This window comes from Monodelphis domestica, chromosome 1 (assembly GCF_027887165.1).
Source record: "Monodelphis domestica isolate mMonDom1 chromosome 1, mMonDom1.pri, whole genome shotgun sequence".
Lineage (NCBI taxonomy): Eukaryota > Metazoa > Chordata > Mammalia > Didelphimorphia > Didelphidae > Monodelphis > Monodelphis domestica.
In genome coordinates, this window is record NC_077227.1 from 83400722 (window position 1) to 83425785 (window position 25064).

The 25064-nt window shown below is 35.1% G+C and overlaps 1 protein-coding gene across 1 annotated transcript in view; it reads right to left on the reverse strand.

Moving 5' to 3' along the window:
* Positions 1-25064, reverse strand: part of MARCHF5 (membrane associated ring-CH-type finger 5) — a 59076-nt gene that overhangs the window by 31303 nt on the left and 2709 nt on the right. The window contains exon 2 of the mRNA XM_007478815.3: positions 980-1182. Within this exon, the coding sequence (XP_007478877.1) occupies positions 980-1182 (203 nt within the window). The remainder of the gene's footprint in view (positions 1-979; positions 1183-25064) is intronic.

A 25064-nucleotide genomic window follows, 5' to 3' on the forward strand; every position in this document is an offset into this window, starting at 1 on the left:
GAATAAGTTCCAAGAGAATAAAAAACACCGGGGTGGGGGTGGGGGGGCAGCTAGGTAGGCTCAGTGGATAGAAAGACAGTCTTAGAGACAGGAGGTCCTAGGTTCAAATGTGGCCTCAGACACTTCCTAGTTGTGTGACCCTGGGCAAGTCACTTAACCCCCATTGCCTAGTCCTTACCATTCTTCTGCCTTGGAACCAATACATAGTATTGATTCCAAGACAGAAGGTATGGGTTTTAAAAAAACAACCGCATTTCATTTAATTACATGAAACAGCTAGCATATGCATAAGGTTTATCATTATTTCCATTTTTTCATAAACCTTTTTTCCTCTACTTTCCCTAGAGCCCAATTTTTTCCAAATCCTTTTCATGTCAATAACCTTATGACAGCACACTGAGCCCCATTTCTTGAAGGTGTTTCAGTCATATTTCATAATTCTATATTCCAGAAAAGAAATAGTTTTTAAGAAAGAAAGTTTCAAAATAAGATCTGGTGGGTGAGTTTGAGTATTAATTTTTCTAGAAACTTTATAAAAATTCAACCTTAGTCATAGCCATCTCAATCATATTAAACAGACTGACAGAACATAAAAATAAGCAGTAGAATATTGAAATGAGGGGGAAGAAGGAAAGGAAAACATTATTGCTTCCCCCCAACCATGTGTTGTCACCAGAGATGGAGGAATTATGTAAGTCAATATATTTTTGCTCTTTTACTTAATCATGGTCAAATGGGTAAGTTCCCTTCCCCCTTCTCAAACGATTAGAATAAAGACTTAAAAGCATTTGAATATATGTTTATATGTTCTGAATCAGAGGCACAGAAAAGTGTTTATGATTCTCAAGTACACTACAAAGTGGCTATAGGAAAACATGCTAGGCCAAATCATGGATTCTATTTAAAATGGCTCCCTGGGATTCATACATATGAAAAGATTTAAATATACCATGTTCAAATTTGAAAAAGCTTCTCTTACCCAACTTTGGAAATACTATTAAGTATTCTGCATTGCACTGAGGACATGCCACTCGTGCTGTGCTATTTCCTCTTTGTTTTTCATCTACCCAGCGTTGTAGACAAGCTTGGTGAACCCATTTTGTAGATCCTCTGCACCTGCATGGTCTCACCCACTCTGCTGTTCGGTCATCTTCATCAGTAGCAAAACATACCCAGCAACTTCTATAAATTAAAATAAAACCCATACATTAGAATATTAGCAAGAATGGTACCAAAATACTAAAAATTCTTTATCCTGAAAAATGTAACAGGTGTATCTAACACAATGAATAAGAACTTAGTAAATGATAAATAATTAGCATAATGAACAAATTCATGTCTTAGTACTCTAAATCAATTCAAACATTTAATATGCATTTACCAAGTAAAAGGCTCTTTGTTAGGCACTGGGTAGTTACAAAGATGGGAAAAAAAATACCATAACAACACAGTCATTGCTCTCAAGAAGTTTACAATCTAGTTGGAGGAGAGGATAATATGTATAAGCAAAAAAGTAGTAACAATAAAAGCTATTATTATTATTATTAGCTCAGAGGAGCTAAATAAGTTATGAAAGGTGTCACATCTAAAGGGGAAGTTGAAATTTGAACTGAGGTTTACTAATTACAATTCCAACATTCATTTTACTATACCAGGCTGCATGATCATTTAAAAAAAGTGAAACCTTTCATCATTCCTTTCCATAGCACTTATCCTTTAAATTTTTTAAAATCAGCAAAAGTTTGCCTTCTCCTCTCTACCCTCAAACTAAGAAAAAACAAAACCTGTTACAAACATTTAGTCAAGCAAAACAAATTCTTGCATTAGCCATGTCCAAGAAACCCCAAACAAAAAACATATCAACTTGAACTGTTTCCCAGGACAATTATTTTTGCCGTGAGATACCTTTCATTTTCTTTTAGTCTTTTCAATTAGTTTTATTATTTCTAGAATACCCAGGTCTTGAAGGACTTTGGGTTTGAACTACTGAAACAATCTGTCTACAAAACACAGTGACATACTTCTGAATATTTAAGAGAAAAAGATTCATTTACAATGATGTTAGAAATACTGTAAATTTTTAATTATTGTGTTAGTGGGATGGTTATGTCTTTAAGGTTTGTTCTTGTTCTTGACTTTGTAGCCAATTCCCTTTTTGATTAACATTATCAGAGGATGAATGGAAAAAGTAAAAGGTTTATAAATCTAAGCCAATTTCTACTTAGTGTCTTTTCTTCTTTAGAAGATACAATATTTATATAGTATGGAATGGTTTCATTGATCTAAAAAATTCAAATTAGAAGACAAAAACTTAAGAAATGTCCAGCAATATCTCGAACTATCTAACATCAGTAACTGGAGGCAGATAATTGTATAGGGGGAGAAAAAAATTGCTAATTAAAGCTGAAGTTAATGCCACTTAATGTGAGATAACAGAAAGATTTAACCATAGAAGAGATTCATACTTAGGATGATCACAATTTACACAGAAATTAAATAATTTTTAAGCTGGAAAGGTCCTTAGAAAATCCATTCCCTTCTTTTTTTAATTGGTAAGGAAAGGGAGGTGTAAGCAGATTAAGGAACTTGCCCAACGTCAGACTAACATAATTGGGACTGGAATCCAGGTTTTATAACCTACTTCACTTCCTTTCTGGTTTCACAAGCTCCTTATGAAGATATTGTCATTCTCGGCTTCCGAAAGACTACTACTATATGAAGATATACAACGCTACTCTTCTCACAACCTCCCATCCCCCAACTCCCATCCTAGTTTCTTTTGAATAAAGCATGCTCTTATAGTACTAATACTAGAAGCTCAAATTTGCCTTCTTAGTTAGGATCTTTACTTCATTTGCTTTTTGCTTATGCTTTGTGCACCTATGCATAAATATCTAAAGGTATGGATTTCACTGACTCCTTTCTTGGTTTCTATCTCTTGTGAACATCTGCATGCCTTTACTGTTTTCTTCTCCTTAACACTTTAACTTTTCTCTATTGCAGACACGGGTAACTTGGATATATTTTTCCTTTAAAAGTCCTTTTGGTTTTACCTGCAAGATTCCAGGCAAATGCATTAACAACACTTTACTACATGCTCTTCATCCCGGTTATGAGTCTATCATTCTTCTTTTTGAAACCATGGCCTAGAGAACCAAATGACTTTCTTAGACATCATTTTCTTAACCATTTATTCAATTTCTGAACCATATATTCTTAATTCCTTGTCTTCAAGGGTGACAATGAGACTACCACCTAAGGTATTCAGTTCTTGCCTATTAATAATCTAGCAATGTCTTTTTAAATATATATATCTTTTTATTTTATTTTAATTTTTATTTAGAATATTTTCCCATGGTTACATGTTTCATGATTTTAGCCCCCCCCCCCTTTCCTCCCCTCTCTTCCAAAGCTGACAAACAGTTCCACTGGGTTACATATATCATTGTTCAAAACCTATTTCCATGTTATTCATATTTGCAGTAGAGCAATCCTTTAACATCAAAACTGTAAACACATCCCTACCACAGTATGTAATCAATCATATATTTTCCTAATGCATTTCTGGTTCCTAAGTTCTTTCCATTCATATTAAGTGTTATGATTACTGTGTATTGCCCTCCATCATATTATCCCCTTTAGATCCTGCTCTATTCCCTTTCATTCTATTCCTCCTTACCAGTATTTTGCTTTTTGTTACCCCCCCAATTCCCTCCTTTCCTTCATTTACTCCCCTTCTACTTCTCTGTAGGGTAAGATAGAATTCTATGCCCTACTGAGTATACTTGTTTTTCCCTCTCTGAGCCAGTTACAAAGAGTAAAGTTTAAGCATTGCATATTACCACCCTTACCCTCCCCTCTCTGTATTGATTTTTCTCGCCTTTTTAATATAATTTACCCTATTCTTTCTCTCCCTTCCCTTTTCTCTCAGTGCAACCCTCTCAGTCCTTGACTGATTTTTGTCATTCATATTCCTACATGTTGTTCTATATCATCACATTTACATTTATATCATTATAAAAATCATATCATATAATCAGCTTACTTTCCCACCTTCTTTCTGAGTAAATTCCTTCTATCTTCTCTACTACTGAGAATAATTTCTGAGAATTATAGAAATCCTCTTTCCATGCAGACATATAAATATTTTCACCTTAATGAGTACCTTAAATTTTCTTTCTTATTTACCTTTCTGGGCTTCTCTTGTGTCTTATATTTGGCCTTCAAATTTTTTGTTTAGGTCTGGCTTATTTCTCAGGAATGCTTGGAAATCTTCTATCTTATTGAATGACCATTTCCCCACCCTGAAAGAGTATACTAAGTTTTGCTAGATAGGTGGCTCTGTGTTGTAAACCCAAATCTTTCACCTTTCTGAATATCATATTCCATGCCTTCTGATCCTTTAATGTAGAAGCCACTAGGTCCTGAGTGATCCTGATAAGTTGTCAATTGAGGATTTCTTTCTGGAGGCGATCTGTGAATTCTTTCAATTTTATTTTCTTGTTCAAGGATCTCTGGGCAGTTATCTTTGATAATTTCTTGTAATATGACACCCAAGATTTTTTCTTCTTAATGGCTTTCAGGTAATCCAATAATTTTCAGACCATCTCTGCTAGATCTGTTTTCTAGGTCAGTTTTTTTCTGTAAGTTATTTCATGTTTCCTTCTTCCCCCCTCCCCCATCCCTTTGATCCTGCTTTGTTTCTTGATTTCTCATGGAATCATTAGTTTCTAGATGGTCAATTCTGAGTTTTAAGGCCTGGTTTTCCTCTGTCAATTTTTGGTTGTTTTCATTTGGCCCGTTTCTTCTTGCAACACTTTCATTTCTCTTCCTCACTTTTCTTCTACCTCTAATAACTGGTTTTTGAAGTCTTTTTTGGGCTCTTCCAGAATCTGTGTCCAATCCATATTTTTCTTTTGGACTTTAGGTGTTTCCTTTACTTTCACTGTCCCCTTCTGTATCAATACCTCTGTCTCCATAAAGTCTTTAGTTAGGTGCCTTTTTGATTGTTTGCTCTTTTTTTCCTATCTAATTATAGGTAGGCTCTGTTTTCTGAAAAGTTGGGGTGCCCTCTTCAACTTCAGTCTTTCCTTGATGTTATTTTTCAGCTCATTTTCTGGGTTTTTACTATTTTACCAGATAGCCTGAGGGCTAAGAGCTCTGAGAGTTCTCTCCTTGTGCTGATTCAGTTGACCCTTGAGATGCTGATAGCTTAAAGACTTTCCTCAGGCTTAGGTGTAAGCTTTTGATCTCAGTATGAACTTGATCAGGTCAGGTGCTGATCAGATTCTAGCTCCAGGCTTAGGCTCACCTTTTTGGTCTCAAGGTGTTCTTGATTCAATCAGGTACACCCTTGATTGCCCTGTCCTGGAGTTCCACCCTTAGTTTTGGGCAAAAAGATCCCGGGGAGGCTCCCCCTGAGAACTGTGTCCTCACCCCAAGCCCTGACTGGGATTCCTGACTTCGCTCTATGTCCACTTGGATCATCCCCCTTCAGCCCAGATTGTAATTTCAAGGGAGAGTTAGTTGGCTTGGACCTCTATTTGCCCTACAAGATATTAGTGAGAGCAGATGTGTGGGGCAGTGGGTGGTTTGCTCTTGGCTTGCCCTTCACTTGCTGCTATGTCTCCTGCTAGCTCTGCTCCCTTCTCACCTCAATTCCCCAGATGATCTCTGCCTACCTTTTGGGTTTTTCTTTTTTTAAAGGTTGTTTCCTTCTGTTTCTTTGTTGGTTGTTTCACTCCTGTATTCATTTTGTGGCGATATTTTACTCTTGGTAGGAGAGGATTTTCATGGTGAAATGGTGAACTGCTGCTGCCCTAGTTATTCCATCTTGGCTCCATCCTCCCCACCCCCCAGCAATGGTTTCTAAGTTTCTACTGGCAGTATTATTTGCACCTTCACAAATTATTTGCAGTGGGTAATAGATTGATAAGTACTGGGGGAGCTTCTTTGTTAAGTCTTGGGCAAAAGAGCATGAAATACAGAAGTCCTCTTAACAGAAGTGATCTGCATGACAAATATCCACTTCAATACTCCTCAGCCAGTATTGAACCAGTCAGCATTATTCATCTCTTTTCCCTGTGATCCTTATTGAATAATGAGATATTGCCATACACAATTGGAAATCATACTGGCTTGGGCATCAGAGACCCTGGATTCAAATTCTGCCTTTGTCACTACTTGTGTGACAGTCATTTAAATCTCTTGGCTTCTTGTTCATTAGTAAAATGAAGGTGTTGGCTTAGTCTCTTGAGTTCTATTCTATTAAAATCTATGACCCTAATGTCCTCTTTCCTAAATTACCTTCATTTATTTTGTATTTATACCGCTTATACTTGTCTACAATACTTGGTACATTGTAGGCACTTGATAAATACCTATTATTGATCAATCATATGGTCATTATGCTTTCCTTTCTAAAACACCTTCCAATTATTTTATTTTTTAATCTGTATATAGACAGTTTCCTCTTCCTAACTTTCCTATAACTATCGGGGGCACTACCAAATGCCCAGTCACCTAGGCTTACAACCTAAATGTAATCCTTAACTCCTCACTCTTTCACCCTACCCCAAACCCCATATCCAATTTGTTGGCCAGTCCTATTGATTCTACCTCAACAACTTCTCTTGGGGGGGGGGGTGTCCCATTTTCTCTTCTGACACTTCTACCACTTTGACCCAGGCCTTCATCAGAGTGCCTGTTTCAGAGTAGGGACTTCATATAAGCTTTTGACTTGTTCATTTAACAATGGCAGAACTGGCTTTGGAACCTAGGGCTTTGGACCACCCCACAAGTTTTAGTCAAGTGAGAATTCACAGATTTGCTTGTCTGGAAATACTTAAAGATTTTGGTCATTTTAAATTTAAACGAAAGGATATAATAGTGCGAATCAGTTAATCCTTCTGTTCCTAGACTTCACAAAGTCTAAGGATTTGGATACCAGGATAGTCCCAAGAGTTGACAGAATCATTTCATTAGCTCTAGAAAAGCTAAAAAATTTCTATCATTATCACCTGCCAATTGGAGGCTTAGCTGAAAGACACAAACAAAACTATTTGTATTGGAGTATGTGCTTATGACAACTTTTCTATTTTTTCAACTGGAACAAAACATGACTTTAATTCTACTACTTAACTATGCTATTTCTTAAATAACCTAAAGATGTTGACCCATGTGAAATAAAGGAGTTAACTTCAAATTCCTCTCACTGATGATCTGAGTATTGTAAATGATTTGTTATAATCAATCAAACCAGGATTTACTCAATCTCCCACTAAGCCATTCATTCTAAGTCAAGTTAAAGCAGAAGCAGGTTAGATAGCATCAGCAGGTAACTCAAAAGAGGTTTGGTAAAATAAAAGTCTTCAAGATTAATAGGCTGAAGAAAAGTATGACCTGATTTAGTGACTACCAACAAAAAAATAATTATACAAGGACAAGAAAAGAGTAAAAAATTATTCAAAAATTTAAAGTCTATGGCACTTCCAGAATGGTGTTAACACAGACAAAAATGGGGAAATCAGAATGGTATACAGAATCATTTTGGACATGCTGAGTTTGAGGTGATAGTGCTAGATCTAAGTAGAAAATCCAGCTGACAGTGGAATATATATAACTAGAACCTAGGTAAAAGTTAAAGCCCAAAGTTATAAAAGTTGAGATAATAGTCGAAGCCATGACAATGTAACTCTTTTCAAAGAAGAAAATGTAAAAGAAATATTGAAAAAGAATCAACAACTAAGTCTACAGAAGGCTATAATTAGAAGACAGGGAGGAGAATGAGTATCTGAAGAGATAAGGGAAAAAAAAAAGAACCTTTGATGTCAAGGGAAGAAACAAATTTGAAAAAAGATCAGGTAGGCAAGATGTCAATTAGGAGTCAAGGAGAAAAAAGAATAAAGTTAAGTTCACTGAAACTGGCACCAAAAAAAAAAAAGAGGGTGGGCACCAAGATTTTTAGTGACCTTCAGGTCTGGTTGAGAGGGAGACTAACAACTTAATTACAGAGAGTAAAGAGAAAAAAAGAAGCAGCAAACATAGTTCATTATATATATATATATATATATATATATATATATATATATATATATATATTTGGCAATCAAAGACTTACAAACAAGATAGTATTTGAGAGGGTAGAGATGAAGGTTTCTTTTTTTATTTACATAAATTTTTAAGATTCTTAAACAACACAAAAAAGAGGAACATTTCCACATCAAAGTAAAAGAGAAAGAGGATTATATATAAAACTATATTACATATAGCTTGTTTTTTTAAAACTATAGGTATGACTTCCTTGCCTGAACGTCCTTCTAAAGGTCCTTTTTTTGTTTTCTGGGGATTTTTTTTTAACCCTTACATTCCACCTTAGAATCAATGCTGTGTATAGGTTCCAAGGCAGAAAAGCAGTAAAGACTAGGCAACTGGAGTTGTGACTTGCCCAGGGTCACACAACCAGAAGTATCTAAGGTCAGATTTGAACCCAAAGTATGTTATAAATTCTTTTCTTCCTTTGTAATCTTTTTTGGAAAACACTAGTATCACTAACTTCTCCCTTTCCAAAGAAAAAAGATGAACAAAATGTGTAACAAATAAGCAGTCAAGCAAAACAAATCGAATCATTGGTTATATCCAAAAAGTGTATGTCTCATCCTGTATTTGTGTCTATTACTTCTCTGGCAGGAGGTGGATAGCATGCGTCATCATTTATCCATTGGAATTATAGTTAAACCTTCATTGGTCAGAATTCTTTTTTTTTTTAAACATTATTTTATTTGGTCATTTCCAAACATTATTAATTGGAAACAAAAATCATTTTCTTTTCCTGCCCCCCCCCCCCACCTCTCCCATAGCCAGCGCATGATTCCACTGGGTATCACATGTGTTCTTGACTCAAATCCATTTCCGTTTTGTTGGTATTTGCTCTAGATTGTTCATTTAGAGTCTCTCCTCAGTCATAACCCCTCCACCTCTGTAGTCAAGCAGTTGCTTTTCTTAGGTGTTTTTACTCTCAGTTTATCCTCTGCTTGTATATAGTGTTTTTTAGATCCCTGAAGATTGTTCAGGGACATTACATTGTCCCTAATGGAGAAGTCCATCACCTTCGATTGTACCACAGTGTATCAGTCTCTGTGTATAATGATTTCCTGGTTCTGCTCTCCTGGTTCTGCTTCTTTTGCTCTGCATCACTTCCTGTAGATTGTTCCAGACTCCATGGAATTCCTCCATTTTATTATTCCTTTTAGCACAATAGTATTCCATCACCAACATATACCACAATTTGTTCAGCCATTCCCCAACTGAAGGGCATCCCCTCATTTTCCAATTTTTGGCCACCACAAAGAGTGTAGCTATGAATATTCTTGTATAATTTTTTTCCTTATTATCTCTTTGGGGTACAAACCCAGCTGGATCAAAGGGCAGACAGTCTTTTATCGCCCTTTGGGCATAGTTCCAAATTGCCCTCCAGAATGGTTGGCTCAATTCACAACTCCACCAGCAATGAATTAGTGTCCCTACTTTGCCTCATCCCCTCCAGCATTCATTACTTTCCATAGCTGTCATGTTAGCCAATCTGCTAGGTGTGAGGTGATACCTCAGAGTTGTTTTGATTTGCATCTCTCTGATTATAAGAGATGTAGAGCACTTTTTCATGTGCTTATTAATAGTTTTGATTTCTTTGGCTGAGAACTGCCTGTTCATATCCCTTGCCCATTTATCAATTGGAGAATGGCTTGATTTTTTGTACAATTGATTTAGCTCTTTGTAAATTTGAGTAATTAAACCTTTGTCAGAGGTTTTTATGAAGATTGCTTCCCAATTTGTTGCTTTCCTTCTGATTTTAGTTACATTGGTTTTGTTTGTACAAAAACTTTTTAATTTGATGTATTCCAGATTATTTATTTTGCATTTTGTGACTCTTTCTAAGTCTTGCTTGGTTTTAAAATCTTTCCCTTCCCAAAGGTCTGACATGTATACTATTCTGTGTTCGCCTAATTTTCTTTCTACCTAATCTTTCCCACAATGTCCTCCAATTTTCCCAGCAGTTTTTATGAAATAGTGCATTTTTATCCCCAAAGCTGGGTGGTCAGAATTCTTAGATCTGTTAAAGTTGTTTTTCTTTACAATATTGTTACTGTGTAAGTTGTTTTCCTGATTCTGTTCACTTTACTGTATCACTTCATATAATATATAACTTTCAAAGCTGTCCAGTTTTTCTTCTGAATTTTTCTGTTCAAACTGCGCATATAAAAAATGCTCCAATGGACTTTTTTTTTTTTGTGACAATACTATTGCTAACCTCTCCTCTCCAACTCTACCCCAATTGGAAAAAAAGGGAAAGGGAATAAAAACCCTTTAAAACAAATATGCATAAACAACCAAAACAAACCCACACATTGGTTATGCCCATAATAATATTCTGCATCTTAAGATCATTACTACTATGTCAGGAAGTGAGTAGTATGCTTTATTATTGAATCTCGGATTATGATTAGTCATTGATCAAATTTCTAATTTTTCAGAGTTGTTTTTCTTTATAATGTATCTTTTTCTTGATTCTGCTCTCTTCATCCTGTATCAATTCATACAAGTCTTCCAAAGTTTTCTGTAAAATTATCTCTACCTTCATTTCTTATAGCATAATATTAAATGTATTTAGATATTATTTATATACTATAATTTGTTCAGCCATTCTTCAGTTGATAAAAAATAAGCAAGCATTCTCTTAGTTCTCTGCTATAACAGAGCTGTTGTAAATGTTTTGGTTCTCCCTTTTTCTTTATCTCTTAAGGGTATGGAATGTCAGGCACATTTGAAGGAAAAGAGGAAAGATTTAATGAAAAGTAATTCAGAAATTAATCAAGGGATAAATTTATTAAATGTAAATATACTTGGAAGCATAAAACTGTAGGTATGGTCTTTTCTTTCTTTTTTTTTTAAACCTTTACTTTCTATCCTAAAATTGATATGAAGTATCAGTTCCAATGCAGAAAAACTTATAGTAAGGAGTTGGCAATTGGGGTTAGCTAGGAAGTATCTGAGGCCAGATCTGAAGCATTTTAAAAACTCCCATCTCCAGATTTGGCACTCATTCTACTGAATCACCTGGCTATCCCTACTGAAATTTTTTCTTAATGGATATATTAAAGTATTTTGGGCAACATAGCTAATTCTTATAGGTAAAATGTTATAGGGAACTTTTTATTTGAGAACCTCAAATAATTGAACTATTAAGATAATAACACCATATCCATTTCTAGAATAATAGAAATGATAACTTTAAAGTTTATGAAGTATTGTACTTGGGATTGGAAAGTATGATATTGTTGTAACTGCAGTTGCTAGAATTTAAAAGAATTTAGTTCAAATGTTTATTAGGAATTTCTGTGTGCAGAGTACCTTGCTTGGAGAATGACATACAACACAACATAAAAGTTATTCCACAGTGGGGGAGCTAAAGTGGCTCAGTGGATTGAGAACCAGGCTTAGAGATGGGAGATCCTAGGTTCCTAGGACACTTCCTAGCTGTGTGACTCTAGGCAAGTCACTTAACCCCCATTGCTTAGCCCAGTGATGGGCAACCTTTTGAGCTGTCAAAATTTGCCAAAAAACCAAGCATAATTCAGGTGGTGTATCACTTCGAGAAAACAAAAACACATAATTTCACAATATGTATAGTTTAAATAACAAAAATGTATAATTGTAATATATAACTGTATTTAATGAACCAAAAACTATTTAACTTACCTTCTTAGTGACTTTTTTGTTCATCTGTCAGTCGGTTTCTTTTGTTGGTCTTGATATTATTTAACTTGTGTGGGGTGCAGTGAACTAAGATAAGTGAGGGGGAGGGGGAATTCTTTAACTAACCTGCCTATTAGTGACTTTTTTGTGGCTGAATTTCATTAGCTAAATCTTCAATTGAAGGTTGGTATTTTGTACACTTTAAGCCCAAGCAAGCACTACTAACTTCATCTGTTAAGCTGTTGCTTTTGTTGGTTTTGATATCATTTAACATTGAGAATAAGTTCTCATAAAAGTATGTTGAGGGAATAATTGTGAGTGAAGCCATTGCTTTATTTTTCAGGGTACTAAAAGTGTCTGGTAATCAGTTCCAGGCACTCCTCCATTGTACACGGGCCAGAGACTCTCCTAGTCTTCCATCTGGCCCCACCCCTCCCCAGCCAGTTGGCCCTGGGATGCTGCACAGCGGCTGCCACCTGCCAGCCTGCCCAGGAGTGTGCTCCTCCTCCCTGCCCCTGCAGGAGCCCCATGTTCCCCAGCTGCCTGGTGGCAAGCCAGAGACATGGCCATGGCCTTGGGTACCCTCCCCAGGACCCAAGGTGCGCTGAGCTCAAATGTGGCTATGTGTCAGTGCTGACACGCATGTCACAGGTCCACTATCAGAGGCCTAGCCCTTACTACTCTTCTGTCTTAGAACCAATATACAATATTGTTTCCAAGATGGAAGGTTATGGGTTTAAAAAAAGGTTATTCCACAGAATTGGTGATTTCTGTACAACTCTTCTATATTATACTATTATAATATATTTGGGGCAGCTAGGAGGTACAGTGGATAGAGTGCTGAGCTTAGAATCAGAAAGGATCATTTTCCTGAGTTCAAATCTGGCCTCAGTTACTTATTGGTTGTGTGACCTGGGACAAGTCACTTAACTATCAGTTTCTTCATCTGTATAATGAGCTGGGGAAGGAAATGCTAAACCATTCTAGTTTCTTTGCTAAGTAAACACCAAGTGGTGTCATGAAGTCAGACACAATTGAACAACAACATATTTTAATTACTCTACATTCTTTATTATATATATATATATTTTTTTTTTCTTTTTTGAGATGTGATTTCTATTACTCTAGCACCTTTAGCTAAGCAGATTAACACCAGGTTGATCTTAAGTAACAAACACCTAGGTAGCAGGTATTTCAGTCATTAGGCAGTTCTCTACAAAGTATTACTTGACTCAGGTACCAATGGGAAAGAGCTACTTTACTAAGATAATGGATAGTTTGAAGTAAGACAAGACAAGAAAATAAACAGATATGGCATTACTAAGTGCCAGGTACTATGCTAAGCACTGGGGATACAAATACAAACAAACAAGGCAATCTTCAACTTTCAAGAAACAGAGTTTAATCAGGAGAATATAATACATAGAAGTACTGGATATGGCAGAAACTAGGTATAGACCAACATCTCACACCATACATCAAGACAAGGTTAAAATAGATATATAATTTAGAAATAGAGTGCTACAGTGAAATAACTTACCTGTCATATATATGGATAAGGGAAGAATTTATGATTAAACATGATAGAGCAATCCAAGAAATAAAATGGATAATTTATTACATGAAATTAAAAAGATTTTGCACAAACAAAATGAATGCAAAGGTAAATGGGGGGGATTTTATAGCAAGTTTCTCTGCAAAAGATCTCATTTCTCAAATATATACATATGTATATATACAGATATATTTATACACACATATACATACAGAACTTAGTCAAATTTATAATAAAAGTCATTCCATAACTGATAAAATAATCAAAGATTGTGAAAAGAGTTTTCCAAATAAGAAATCAAAGCTATCTATATGAAAAAATGCTCCAAATCACTATTGAAAGAGCAAATTAAAACAATTCTGAGGTACCACCTCATACTGAGCATGGCTAATATGACAGAAAAGAAAAATGATAAATACTGGAGGAGATATAAGAAAAGTGGGACAGTAATGTACTAGAATTGTGAACTGATACAACAATTCTAGAAAGCAATTTGGAACTATGCCCTTAGGGCAATAAAATTGTGCATACTCTTTGATCCAGAAATACCACTACTAGATCTATATCCCAAAGAGATGAAAAAAATATTTAACATTTTTTCTTCATGTCTCTTCCTATTTCAAAATATTCCTTTTTTTAATGGTCAGCATTCTCTTAGACCTATAAGTAGGCTCAATACATCCAAAACTCACCACAATATTTTTTGTGGTTCAAAGTTTTTGTTTTGAACTGGCTTTGTTGGATTACCATAGCTATGATGCTTCTTGGTACAATGCCTATTCTCCTAAATATAAAGGAGTACTAATCCTTGTATTTTATTACATTGAGAGACTAGTCTTTGCCACTTTTTGCACTAATTCTTTTAAGTTTATGGTTCACAATTTTGGTAGCAATATCAACATGAAGAGCAGATAAGATTTTTTAAAAAGCAAGAAAGCTATAAAATTGTTTACCAGTCATAAAATGTTTCATTGCCCCAACCTACAATTTATGACGGCCACCTCTGATTATCTCTCATCCTTTTTATGGCAAACATTTAAAAGTCTACCAAAACAAATATAAATTTTCTCATTTTTATAATTTTCTAATTTATTAGAAATTGTTCAGTGGGATTTCTTGGCATCAGTGCCTAGCAGCATTGACTGGTGGACAATTTGCCCCCCAAGTAAACTAGATAGCTATACTTGACACTTCAATCACAGATATGGGTATAATCACTCCAATGGGGCAGATCAAAATTTATCTATGCTTTCTCAACCTGTGTGTCCTTCCTTTCCATCTTCTTCTATAAATGCTCTGTAAGGGGTTCAGACAACATTCTGGGAGTTTTCCTCTAACTCTATCAACATTTCATGACTATAGAGCAGAGGGGCTGTTCACAGTTATCTCTTGCTTTTCCAGGAGGAAAAGACTCCTTTTTTTAGTAATATATTTTCTTGATTTTCTTCATGTCACTTTTCTTCTGTAGTTCACCAATATGTTGCATTCTACTCATGCCTATTACCTACATTTCTACTGCCCTTTGATGGATCTTCAATTTTATTTTTTGTTGACTATAATATCCCATTACTAGCAGACATGTAACATCACTGGAAGTATAATGCTGTTACCAAGATATGCCTTTGCTTTAGGAAGAAAGCTTAGGGTCACTGCAAGTATTACGCAATTTCCCCAATGTAAACAAACCTATGCTCTACTTTTTCAATTCTAGACTCAATTCACCACATATATGCAGTGTTTAAGTTGTATTTACCCACTGTAATATTTAAAATTAAATTATGAGGCTGCTAATATCTTTAGTAGTTTTGTTACATCAAAGTAGTGATAGTCAAGAGAAGGAAATGTAGGAAAGGGGTAGAGAGTTGCCTAGCTTACTACCCTATGTGTCATTCTGATGAAGCTCACCACTGAAAGGGGTTCCTTCAGGCCCAAACTCCAGTTAGAAGAGCACGAGTCCAAGCAAGACCTTTCGTTTCCCATTATAAGCAATTTTCACCACCCACTAGCTTTTCCATGTCATATCTCAGGAACCAATCATAGTTCTTTAATTTGCCTGGCGCCACCCAGGAGGGCAGTGCCTGTGGGATCAGTTTCCCAACTGGTTAGTTTCAACTTCCTTTCTCTGAGGGCCTGTCTATCCCTATACATATCAGTGGTAAATGACCTCCAGGTCCCTGATTGATTACATCAAAACAAAGCAATATAATGGGGGGAGGAGTTCCCTTCCCACACTATGACTAGTTCTACAGTGATTAAGTTATGAATAATAACTATCATTTACATAGCGTATTATGGTCTGCAAAATCTTAATATTACTTTGAGTCTCAAAAACAACTCCAGAGAGCGTGGTAGAGGCCGGGAAAGGTGCTGGGGATGGTTAACTAACTGCAGCTCCTGCTGGTCCATGTAGTACTGCTGCTGCCACCCCTGCCATCATGCAGAAAATTGACATGGGCAACAAGGAGTCTGGCAAGATCTGGCTCCGGAAGCCCTGCTCGGAGACACGGAATGGACTCACAGTGAACATTGTTCACACTGCTGTGGAATACCAGCTGAAGGCTCTGAGGTTTTTGAATGTGGCTTTTGATTCTACAGGAGATTCCTTCCTTGCTGGAGATCACCAGGGCAATATTTATGTTTTTGACCTCAGTGGAAACGGTGTACCAGATCAGGAACGTGGGAGAATGAAGGTTACCTCCACATATGGCTGGTTTATCTGGTACTTCATCTCCTAAAAAATCTCCTTGCCAGCCCTTCAGCCCTTGCCAGTGCAATGAGCAGTGTTGTGCAGAATGAGGACTTGGAGGTGTGGATGCTAGGTACCTCCTGCTTGAGAGATTAAATGGTTTACCCTTGTTCAAAGAGCATTGCAGGCATCCACAGCTCTCACCTTTAATCTTCACAGGAAGACTGAATTCCTGGTGGCTTTGGCAGATTATTCCATTAAGTGTTTTGATATAGGTAAAAAGCCTTCCTGCTCATCTATCTGTAATATGGTAAGATGTCATTGATGGTCCAAAAGCAAGACATGCTTATGATTGCCTTTTGGTCTACTCAGTTTTAAAATTGCGCCATACTTTGGGTCTCATTTGAGCCTTACTATGACTCAGGGAGACAGGTGCTATTAGTGTCCTCATTTTTAAATGACTTGCTTAGAGTCATAGAGCGAGTCAGGATTTTAGGACGGATTTGAACTGGTATTCCAGCCTCTAGATCCCAGACTCTGTCCACTGGCCACCTAGCTGCTGCTAAGACTTTATAGACCACCGTTTAAAGACTTCTTGGCTATCAGTTGGTTTCAAGATGCAGCAATGGAGTCATGTTTCGTGAATCTAACTACCAAAAGGACCCCAAAGATGTATCTTGATTTTCTTTTTTAGTAATGATTCGTTCCTGGTAAAACTCAATTAACCCCTTCCAAAGTTGTAAAAGAAATAAGCAAACTGGTCATTGCCAGTTCAAACAGATGTTCCTCTGGAGTCAAAAATAATTATTCTCTTCAGACTCAAGGAACAAGTTTTTCTGTTTGTCTTTACCTTTTTTAAAAATAGCTATAGTTCTACAGTAAGCATTTTAGTTACAAGTACAGCTAGATACTTGAAGAATGAATATTAGTGTTCTGAATATTACTAAATACACCTTTTAAACAGTGTTCCTAACAGTAGATTTGGAGATTGATTCATCTTATCCTCAAGACATTTACTTGAACTTTGAACATCGGTCATCAAAAGCAAGAGAACCAAGTTCTACAAGATGCTCATTTATGCAGAACTTAGAAGTGACAGGAAACATTTTCTCAGACTCAAAAGTCATTTCCATAGTTGTGGTTTTTACCTTTTTTTAAGATATCTCAGCTTTAGATAGGCTCAGCTTACCTTTGTAACTATAAAAGCAGTTATCCTAGTTCTACTAAAGAAACGAGTTGTTCCAGAATATGTCTTTTTATCCTGAGTGTACCTATCATGCATTACAATTCTGAATCTGTTGTAAAGATATTTCTTTGTGACTTGTACAAAAATATTCATAGCTGCGCTCTTTGTGGTGGCCCAAAACTGGAAAACGAGGGGATGCCCATCAATTGGGGAATGGCTAAGCAAATTGTGGTATATGTTGGTGATGGAATACTATTGTGCTAAAAGGAATAATAAAGTGGAGGAATTCCATGGAGACTGGAACAACAACTGGAACAACTTCCTCCAGGAAGTGATGCAGAGCGAAAGGAGCAGAACCAGGAGAACATTGTACACAAAGACTAATACACTGTGGTATAATCTAATGTAATGGACTTCTCCATTAGGGGTGGTGTAATGTCCCTGAACAATCTGCAGGGATCTAGGAGAAAAAACACTATTCATAAGCAGAGGATAAACTGTGGGAGTAGAAACACCAAGCGCGGTTGAGGGGACATGACAGAGGAGAGACTCTAAATGAACACTCTAATGCAAATACTAACAACATGGCAATGGGTTCGAATCAAGACATATGTGATACTCAGTGGAATCATGTGTCAGCTACTGGGGGTGGGGGAAGGAGGAAAAGCAAATGATCTTTGTCTTTAATGAATAATGCTTGAAAACGATCAAATAAAATATTATAAAATTAAAAAAAATTAAAACTAAAAAAAAAAAAAGACATTTCTTTGTATAAAACCTAGCCCAATACACTGAATATTCAGCAGATTTCAAATAAAACTCTTTTTGCACAAAACAAAACCCCAAGAGGTAGGAGACTATATGAATTGTTATCCCCACTCTATAGATAAGGAATATGAAATTCACATAATTTAAATGATTTGCCCAAGTTCACAAACTATATAAGGAAAAAACGCATTTGACTTGCAGCAAAGTATCATCCATAAAGGCTATCTTCCAACAGTTTCCTATATGTGTTAAAATCATAAAAGATTCCTTTAAAGATATCAGATGTTTTTTTTTTTAACAATTTTTCAATTTTATCAAATGAGGCATAAAACAGGGAGATTCCTTCATTTCATGGAGAATATCCAATAAAGAGTTCAAATGGCAAGAGGGCCTTTCTTGTGAAGTTTTTCAAGATGCCCCTGTTTGTAAATGATATTTATAAATGCATCAAATCTCAAATGCTGTAGAGTGTCCTAAATCAGATCATAATGACACAAAAACATTTTTTGGCCTCTCTAAAAAAAAAAAATCAAGGACATGAAGAATGTCCATAGTCTAGAATATAAGATGTATTTCAATAGAAAAATTGGATGATTCAGTGCCAAAAAAAACCCCAAAACACTAAGGTAAGTAACCACATCCAAACTAGATGCAAATAACTAAACAATGGTATAAAATGTAATACATTGTGTTTCCCAGATTATATTGTTATATAGATGAAGTGTTTTAACAATTTGACCCTCCCAACTACCAGGCCAGATTTGTGTCACAAACATTATTTTATTTTTCAGCCCTATAAAAAAAGAAATTAACCAAATTCCAACCAGAAATTAACAAAAGCACAAAAAGTCATGCAGCTGACTTAAAAAAAAAAATTAGAAAAACCACTTCTACTATAACACTGCTTTAACTTCAAACTACTCCAAGAAGTCTTAATAGTGCCTGTCCCTCTATATTATCATGAAATATACCGCTACAACTGTGTGAAGCAGAAGTCTAAATCTGTTTTCCTTCTGAATGGCAAGAATATCAAGTCACCTTGTATTTATTTATTGGAGCATTATATATATTCCCAATAAAATATAGGTTCCCTTAAGGGAAAGGTCCATTTACTTTCCCATAAACACTTTAAGAATGTCTATTGGATTGGATTAAATAGATCTTAATTTAGATAAGGATTTTTCAAATAATATTTTAAGTCCTTAGGTTTTTTTGAAAACATTATAGTTCCATGGTCAAATTTTGCAAGGTAAAGTTTGTATGAAATTACTATTTTTTTCCCATATTTTAAATGTGGCAGGATATTATTTCTAAATGCAGTTCTTTTCTCTTAAAGATTTAAATTACATTCTTTTTCTTCATCTTGTAGCAGTGTATTTGTCTCTAGGGCAATTAAAGATCACAATAAAAAGTGAATACTAAACATGCTGCCACTTATGAAAGAATAATGTGTTAGGCAAATGCTTTGCTAGGTCCAAAATAATGTACAAAATAAAAAGGGGAGGGAGAAAAATTTATTACCACTACTATACTCAAGCTTACTTTAATAATTTTGTTTATTTCATTTTTATCACTTTAGATCTATTCTAACCCAGATGGTTACTTCATATGTATGTATATATGTACATTTCTGTATGTCTTTTACCATGAAAAGAATTTTTGATAAATTTTTATCACAACCATTCCATTTCTCAGGATGTTTGAAAACCTCCACTTATAAACAATGATAGGATTTGTTACGGAGACCAACTTGAAAATGAAATCAATTATACAGTGGGGAAAAATATTTTTTTTTCAAAATAAGAAAATAGAAAAGGTAAAAGAATATGAGAAGAAAAGGGTCAAGAAATGACAGTAACCATACCTAACAATATCCACAAGTTTTTAAGACATCCGGATAAGTGATAGTAATGCCAACATGAAGGAAACTATCATAATTTCTAATTCTCAACCAAAGTAGAGAAGTGAGAAAGGTAGGAGATAAGGCACTAGGTTCTGTGTAAACTGAAAGGAAAAAAGGGTCATTGGACAAGTCATGTAGTATCTAGCAGCAGAAATGAAATAAATATTTACTAGAGAAACTATTGAGAGGGAGATAGAGTCTAAGATCATTTATGCCTACAAATATTTAAAAATATCTAATATGGTCAAACAATAATAAAAGAAATAACTGATCAAAATAACAGAGATAACAAAAGGCAGTATATAGTTAATTATCAAATTAATTCAATTAACTTCCTAAGAAATGAAGAAAACTTAGAAATCCTAGAAATCTAGAGACCTTTATAGCACTTCTTCCATAGACATGTCAGATAATAGATAATCATTGTGCCTACTTTTGACAAATTGACTGTAAACTCCATGAAGCCACGGGACAATATTTTAGCTAATCTTTTATATATCCTCTGGTGCCTAGTACAGTGTCCTGTATGGACTAGGCATTTGATAGTTGCTCATTAAATGAACAAATGTTGAAATTGCATAAAAACGTTCATTACACCTGAGAGGATGAACTCTCTAAGGGGAAGAAGGTCAAAGGAAAAGAACAAGATGTCTGAAACATAAGGAAGATCCACTATCAAGTGAAAAAAAGAAAAGTCAGAAGTATCATGAAGATATATAAAGACCAAAATACAGAAATATTATAAAGATTATAGAAGGGATGTTTTCAGGAGGTGATAGTAGAAGGGCTAAGAAATGGCTATTCAATCTGGCAAGTATAAGAAAGGTACTTAATTTCAGTAAGTATTTAAGTTTCTATCTTAAGCAGGTCTTTGTTAGGTGTTAGAGGAGATACAAAGTTTAGCTATGAATATTCTCTACCCTCATAAGCTTACATAGTTGTAGGAGAATAAGAAAGAACCAAAATGAGTATAAAGTCTTAAAAACTATATGATATATGAAAACAAAAATAGGTGACATTTATATGGCCCTTCAAGATTTACAAATATTTTCTTCACCCTTAAAACAATTCTGGGGTAGATGCTATTAAGTTCAGAGTAGTTAACTGACTTGCCTGTGGGCATATAGTCATAGTGTCAGAAAGCAGGATTTAGACTCAAATTTTCCTGATTCTAAAGTTTAGTGTCTCATGTAGTCACTATGCCATGCTATCTCTAGGAAAATGCTATGAAAGGTTTCAGAGGAAGAGATCATTATAGACTTGAGAGACCAAGGAAAGATTTATGAAAGAGGTAGTACAGAGAACACCAAAGGAAAGAAGCATAAAGTTTTGGAGAGAAGGGAAATGAGCAGTGTGTGTTTAGAGAAAGTAGTCCAATTTGCTATAGCTCACAGTTAAGAGGACAGGAGAAATAATATTATATGTAAGATTTACAAGGTACTTTCCTCACAAGAGCCCTATGAGATGTATTATCATACTCATTTTACAAGTAAGGAAATGAAAGCTCAGCGTAAACTGACCATGAACACACAGAAAGGGGTCATAGCCAATATTTTCTACTTTGCTATAGAAAGATAGTGATAGGGTTCTGAGTAAGTCACTTTTACTTACTTGGGCTTTAGGTCTCTTACCTGTAAAATTTGGAGTTTAAACTTTGTGAAAACAGATGGTAAAAAAAAGCAGAAAAAGAAATTGTGGACTTTTTGAGAAGTCTGAAAGTGCCCTGGTAAATAAGTCAGGAAAAGTCAATTCGTTTGGAATCTAGGGACAAAAGTGTTTGTTGTACCAGAAAGTAGTCCCTTGCTGATATTTTCCTAGGTCATTTCACCTACATTTTCAAAATTCAAATAGCCATCCTTGAGTATTTAGATTTCTAAAAACTGGCACAACTGAGTGAAATAACTAGTCTAAGGTTATGTTTTCTAGGATTGTGATTTATTGAATTCAAAAGGATCAAAATAATGAACCTAAAAACAGTTCCAAAGAAAACTGTTTACAAAATGTGCTTAAAAATATACACTGGGGGATAGGGGGAGAAGGGGTAGCAAAAATGGCAGAGTAAAGGCCAGGGGCTGTGTTCTCCCAAATTCCCTTCCAAATGTTAAAATAATTCCTCAAAACTATTTCTGAAAGCACATAACCAATAAAAGGATGGAGGAGAAACAATTTTCCATCCCACCCAAGACAACTTAGGTCAGCAGGAAAGGTCTGACTCATTGGGATAACATGGAGTGCAATCCAGCCCAGGCTATACCCTGGGCAAGCCAATAGGAGCTCTCAAGCCACAGATAGTAAAAGGGCTGGATAAACTGGTCAGAATGAGTTTACAGAAGATCATTTGCTGGCACTGGGAAGGATTCTGTTGCACTGACTGCTCCCAGTCCTAGGGCAAGGAGGAATACTAATAGTAGTAGAAACCTTGTTCCTGGGCATAGTTCCAGGGTGGAAGAGGTGTTTGTGGTTGCTCACAGACCAGACAGAGAGAGCACAGGTGAGGCCAGTAGAGACCATACCTCTCCTTAGATCATACCACCCTAAAAGAACTAAAAATTTAGATTCCTTAAAATAGCTCTAAAAACAGCAGCATGAAAAACCTGAAGCCCAGGGTGATGCCCACTCCACCCCAGAAGAGCCCAACTTTAGATACAGCTAAAAGTCATAAAATAGGCTGGGAAAAAAATGAACGAAAGTTAAAAAAAAAAAAGAATCTGACTATATCAAAAAAGAACCTGACTATAGGACATTATTATGGAAACAGGGAAGATCAAGACACAAGTTCAGAAGAAGACAACAATATCAAAATAGCCACATGAAAAGATTTAAAGAAAAAGGTGAATTGGTCTCAAATCAGAGTGGTAGAGGAAAAATTGGGAAAAGAAACAAGTGAAACAAGAAAATCAGGAAAACAATCAACCAGCTTGGTAAAAGAGATATAAAAATCCAGCGAAGAAAAGAACTTCTTATAAAGCAGAATTTGCTAATTAGAAACAGAGGTACAAAAGCTCTGAAGAAAATTCTTTGTAAATTAGAATTGGGCAAGTGGAATGACTCTGAAACATTAAAAGAAACAATAAAACAAAACAGAAAGAATGAAAAAATAGAAAAAGTGAAATATCGCATTGGGAAAATTTGACTGAATTTAAGAATTATTGGACTATCTGAAACCCATGAACCCCAGCACCACCCACAAAAAAAGCCTAGACATCATATTTCAAGAAATTATAAAGAAAACAGTCAGATATCCTAGAACTAGAGGGTAAAATAAAATTGAAAGAATCCACTAATTCCAGAGGGCAAAGGATGAGGATTACAACTAAGAATCACCTACTCAGCAAAACTGAATAAAATGCTTTAGGGGGAAAATGTATATTTAATGAAATAGAGTGGAAAAAAAGGATAGCAGATGGATTACATGATTTAGACAAAGAGTTAAAAAGGAAAACAAAAAGTACTTATATATACAAAAATACTTATAGCAGCTCTTCTTGTAGAGGCAAAGAATTAAAAATTGAAGAGTTATCCATCAATTGGGATATGGCTAAACAAATTATGGTATATGATTGTAATGGAACACGAGTAGGATACTTTCTGAAAAACCTGGAAAGACATATGAATTGATAAAAAGTGAGCAGAATCAGGAGAATACTGGACCTAATAACAATAATATACAATGATGAATTGTGATTGATTCAGCTACTTACAGCAATTTTGAAGGATTTTTGATGAAAAATGTTTTCCTTCTCCAAAGAAAGAAATGATGGAGCATGAATACAGATAAACACATACTTCAAAAAAATTTTATTTTTCTTCAAAGTTTTTTTTGGGTTTCTATTTCCCTTTAAAACGACTAATATGGAAATATGTTTTGCATGACTCTACACATATAAGCTGTATCAGATTACTTGCCTTCTCAATGAAGCAAGAAGGGAAAGAAAGAACTTAAAATTTTAAAGTATTTTTACATGTAATTGGAAAAATAAAATAAAATCAAGAAAGGGAAGAAAAAGAAAATGTACTTGCTTTTTGCCTTGTAAGCACTACAGTAAAAAAGTTCAAAATGTATTAGTTATAATGAGCAGTTACTATACTAAAATTAGTAACCTTAAAATACAACCCATTTCTCTTTCATATTTTTGTATTTGAAAATTTTTCTTATCTTAAATGCATTGCAACTTTTAAGTGATGCCACTTGAACAGACCATTTATGTTATATGAAATGGGATCTTAATTTTCCACAGCAGTTAATGAACTATACGTAAATGTATATGCATATACACACATATGCATAGTAGCTGTGATAAAAAACAAATCTAGGGTTTTATTACAGGTTCACAATACAGTAACCTAGAAGCCAAAGAACAATACAGTATCAATGTGTTCTAAAAAGAAACATTTCTGAGATTTTAGGAAAACAAAAACCCAACTTGATAGGTGCAACTAAAATTTAAGGCAAGGACAGGCTACAGATTTTCTAACTATTCTCTACCCCCTTTATTTTATAAAGAAATAAAGTAGGATATAGTTATAGTAATGCTTAAGACACTTAATTAAAATCCCATTTTGTGACCACAAATCCTTTAGGATGTTATTTCTAGGTGAAGAAAACAAATGAAATAATATATGCAAAGTACTTTGTAAACCTTAAAGCATAATATGAATGTGAACCAATATTAATTTTTTTATTAGGTGCCTATAACATTAACTAGATAGGTCAGGTTAGTCACTGGAGCTCTTTCAGAGATATATTTTGAAGTACAGTCAGGAAAAATTTCCTCTACCAACCAATAGATCCTAAGATCAATCAACAAGCATTTATTAAATTCCTATCAGGAGCCAGACATTGAGAGTACACAGACAGACAAATCTATCTATCTATATATGTACACACATTCAGACAAGGAGCTCTCAGAGAACTTACATTCTATTCAGGAAGATGACATGCATTTAAGTATATATAAAATTGGTACAAGATAAAATTTTTGGAAGGGTGGGAAATCAGGAAAGTGATTTTTTAGGATGCTAAGTTTTGAAAGAAATTAGGGAATTCAAAGATATTCTAAGATTTGCCCAAGTTCACATAACTAAATTAGTGTAAGAGTAAAAACATGAATAAATCCAAATCCTCTGAGTCCAGAACCAGTGCTCTTTCTACACAATGTTTCTAAAATAAATGTTACCCATGGAACACAAGTAAAAGGCCCTTAGGTCACATGTG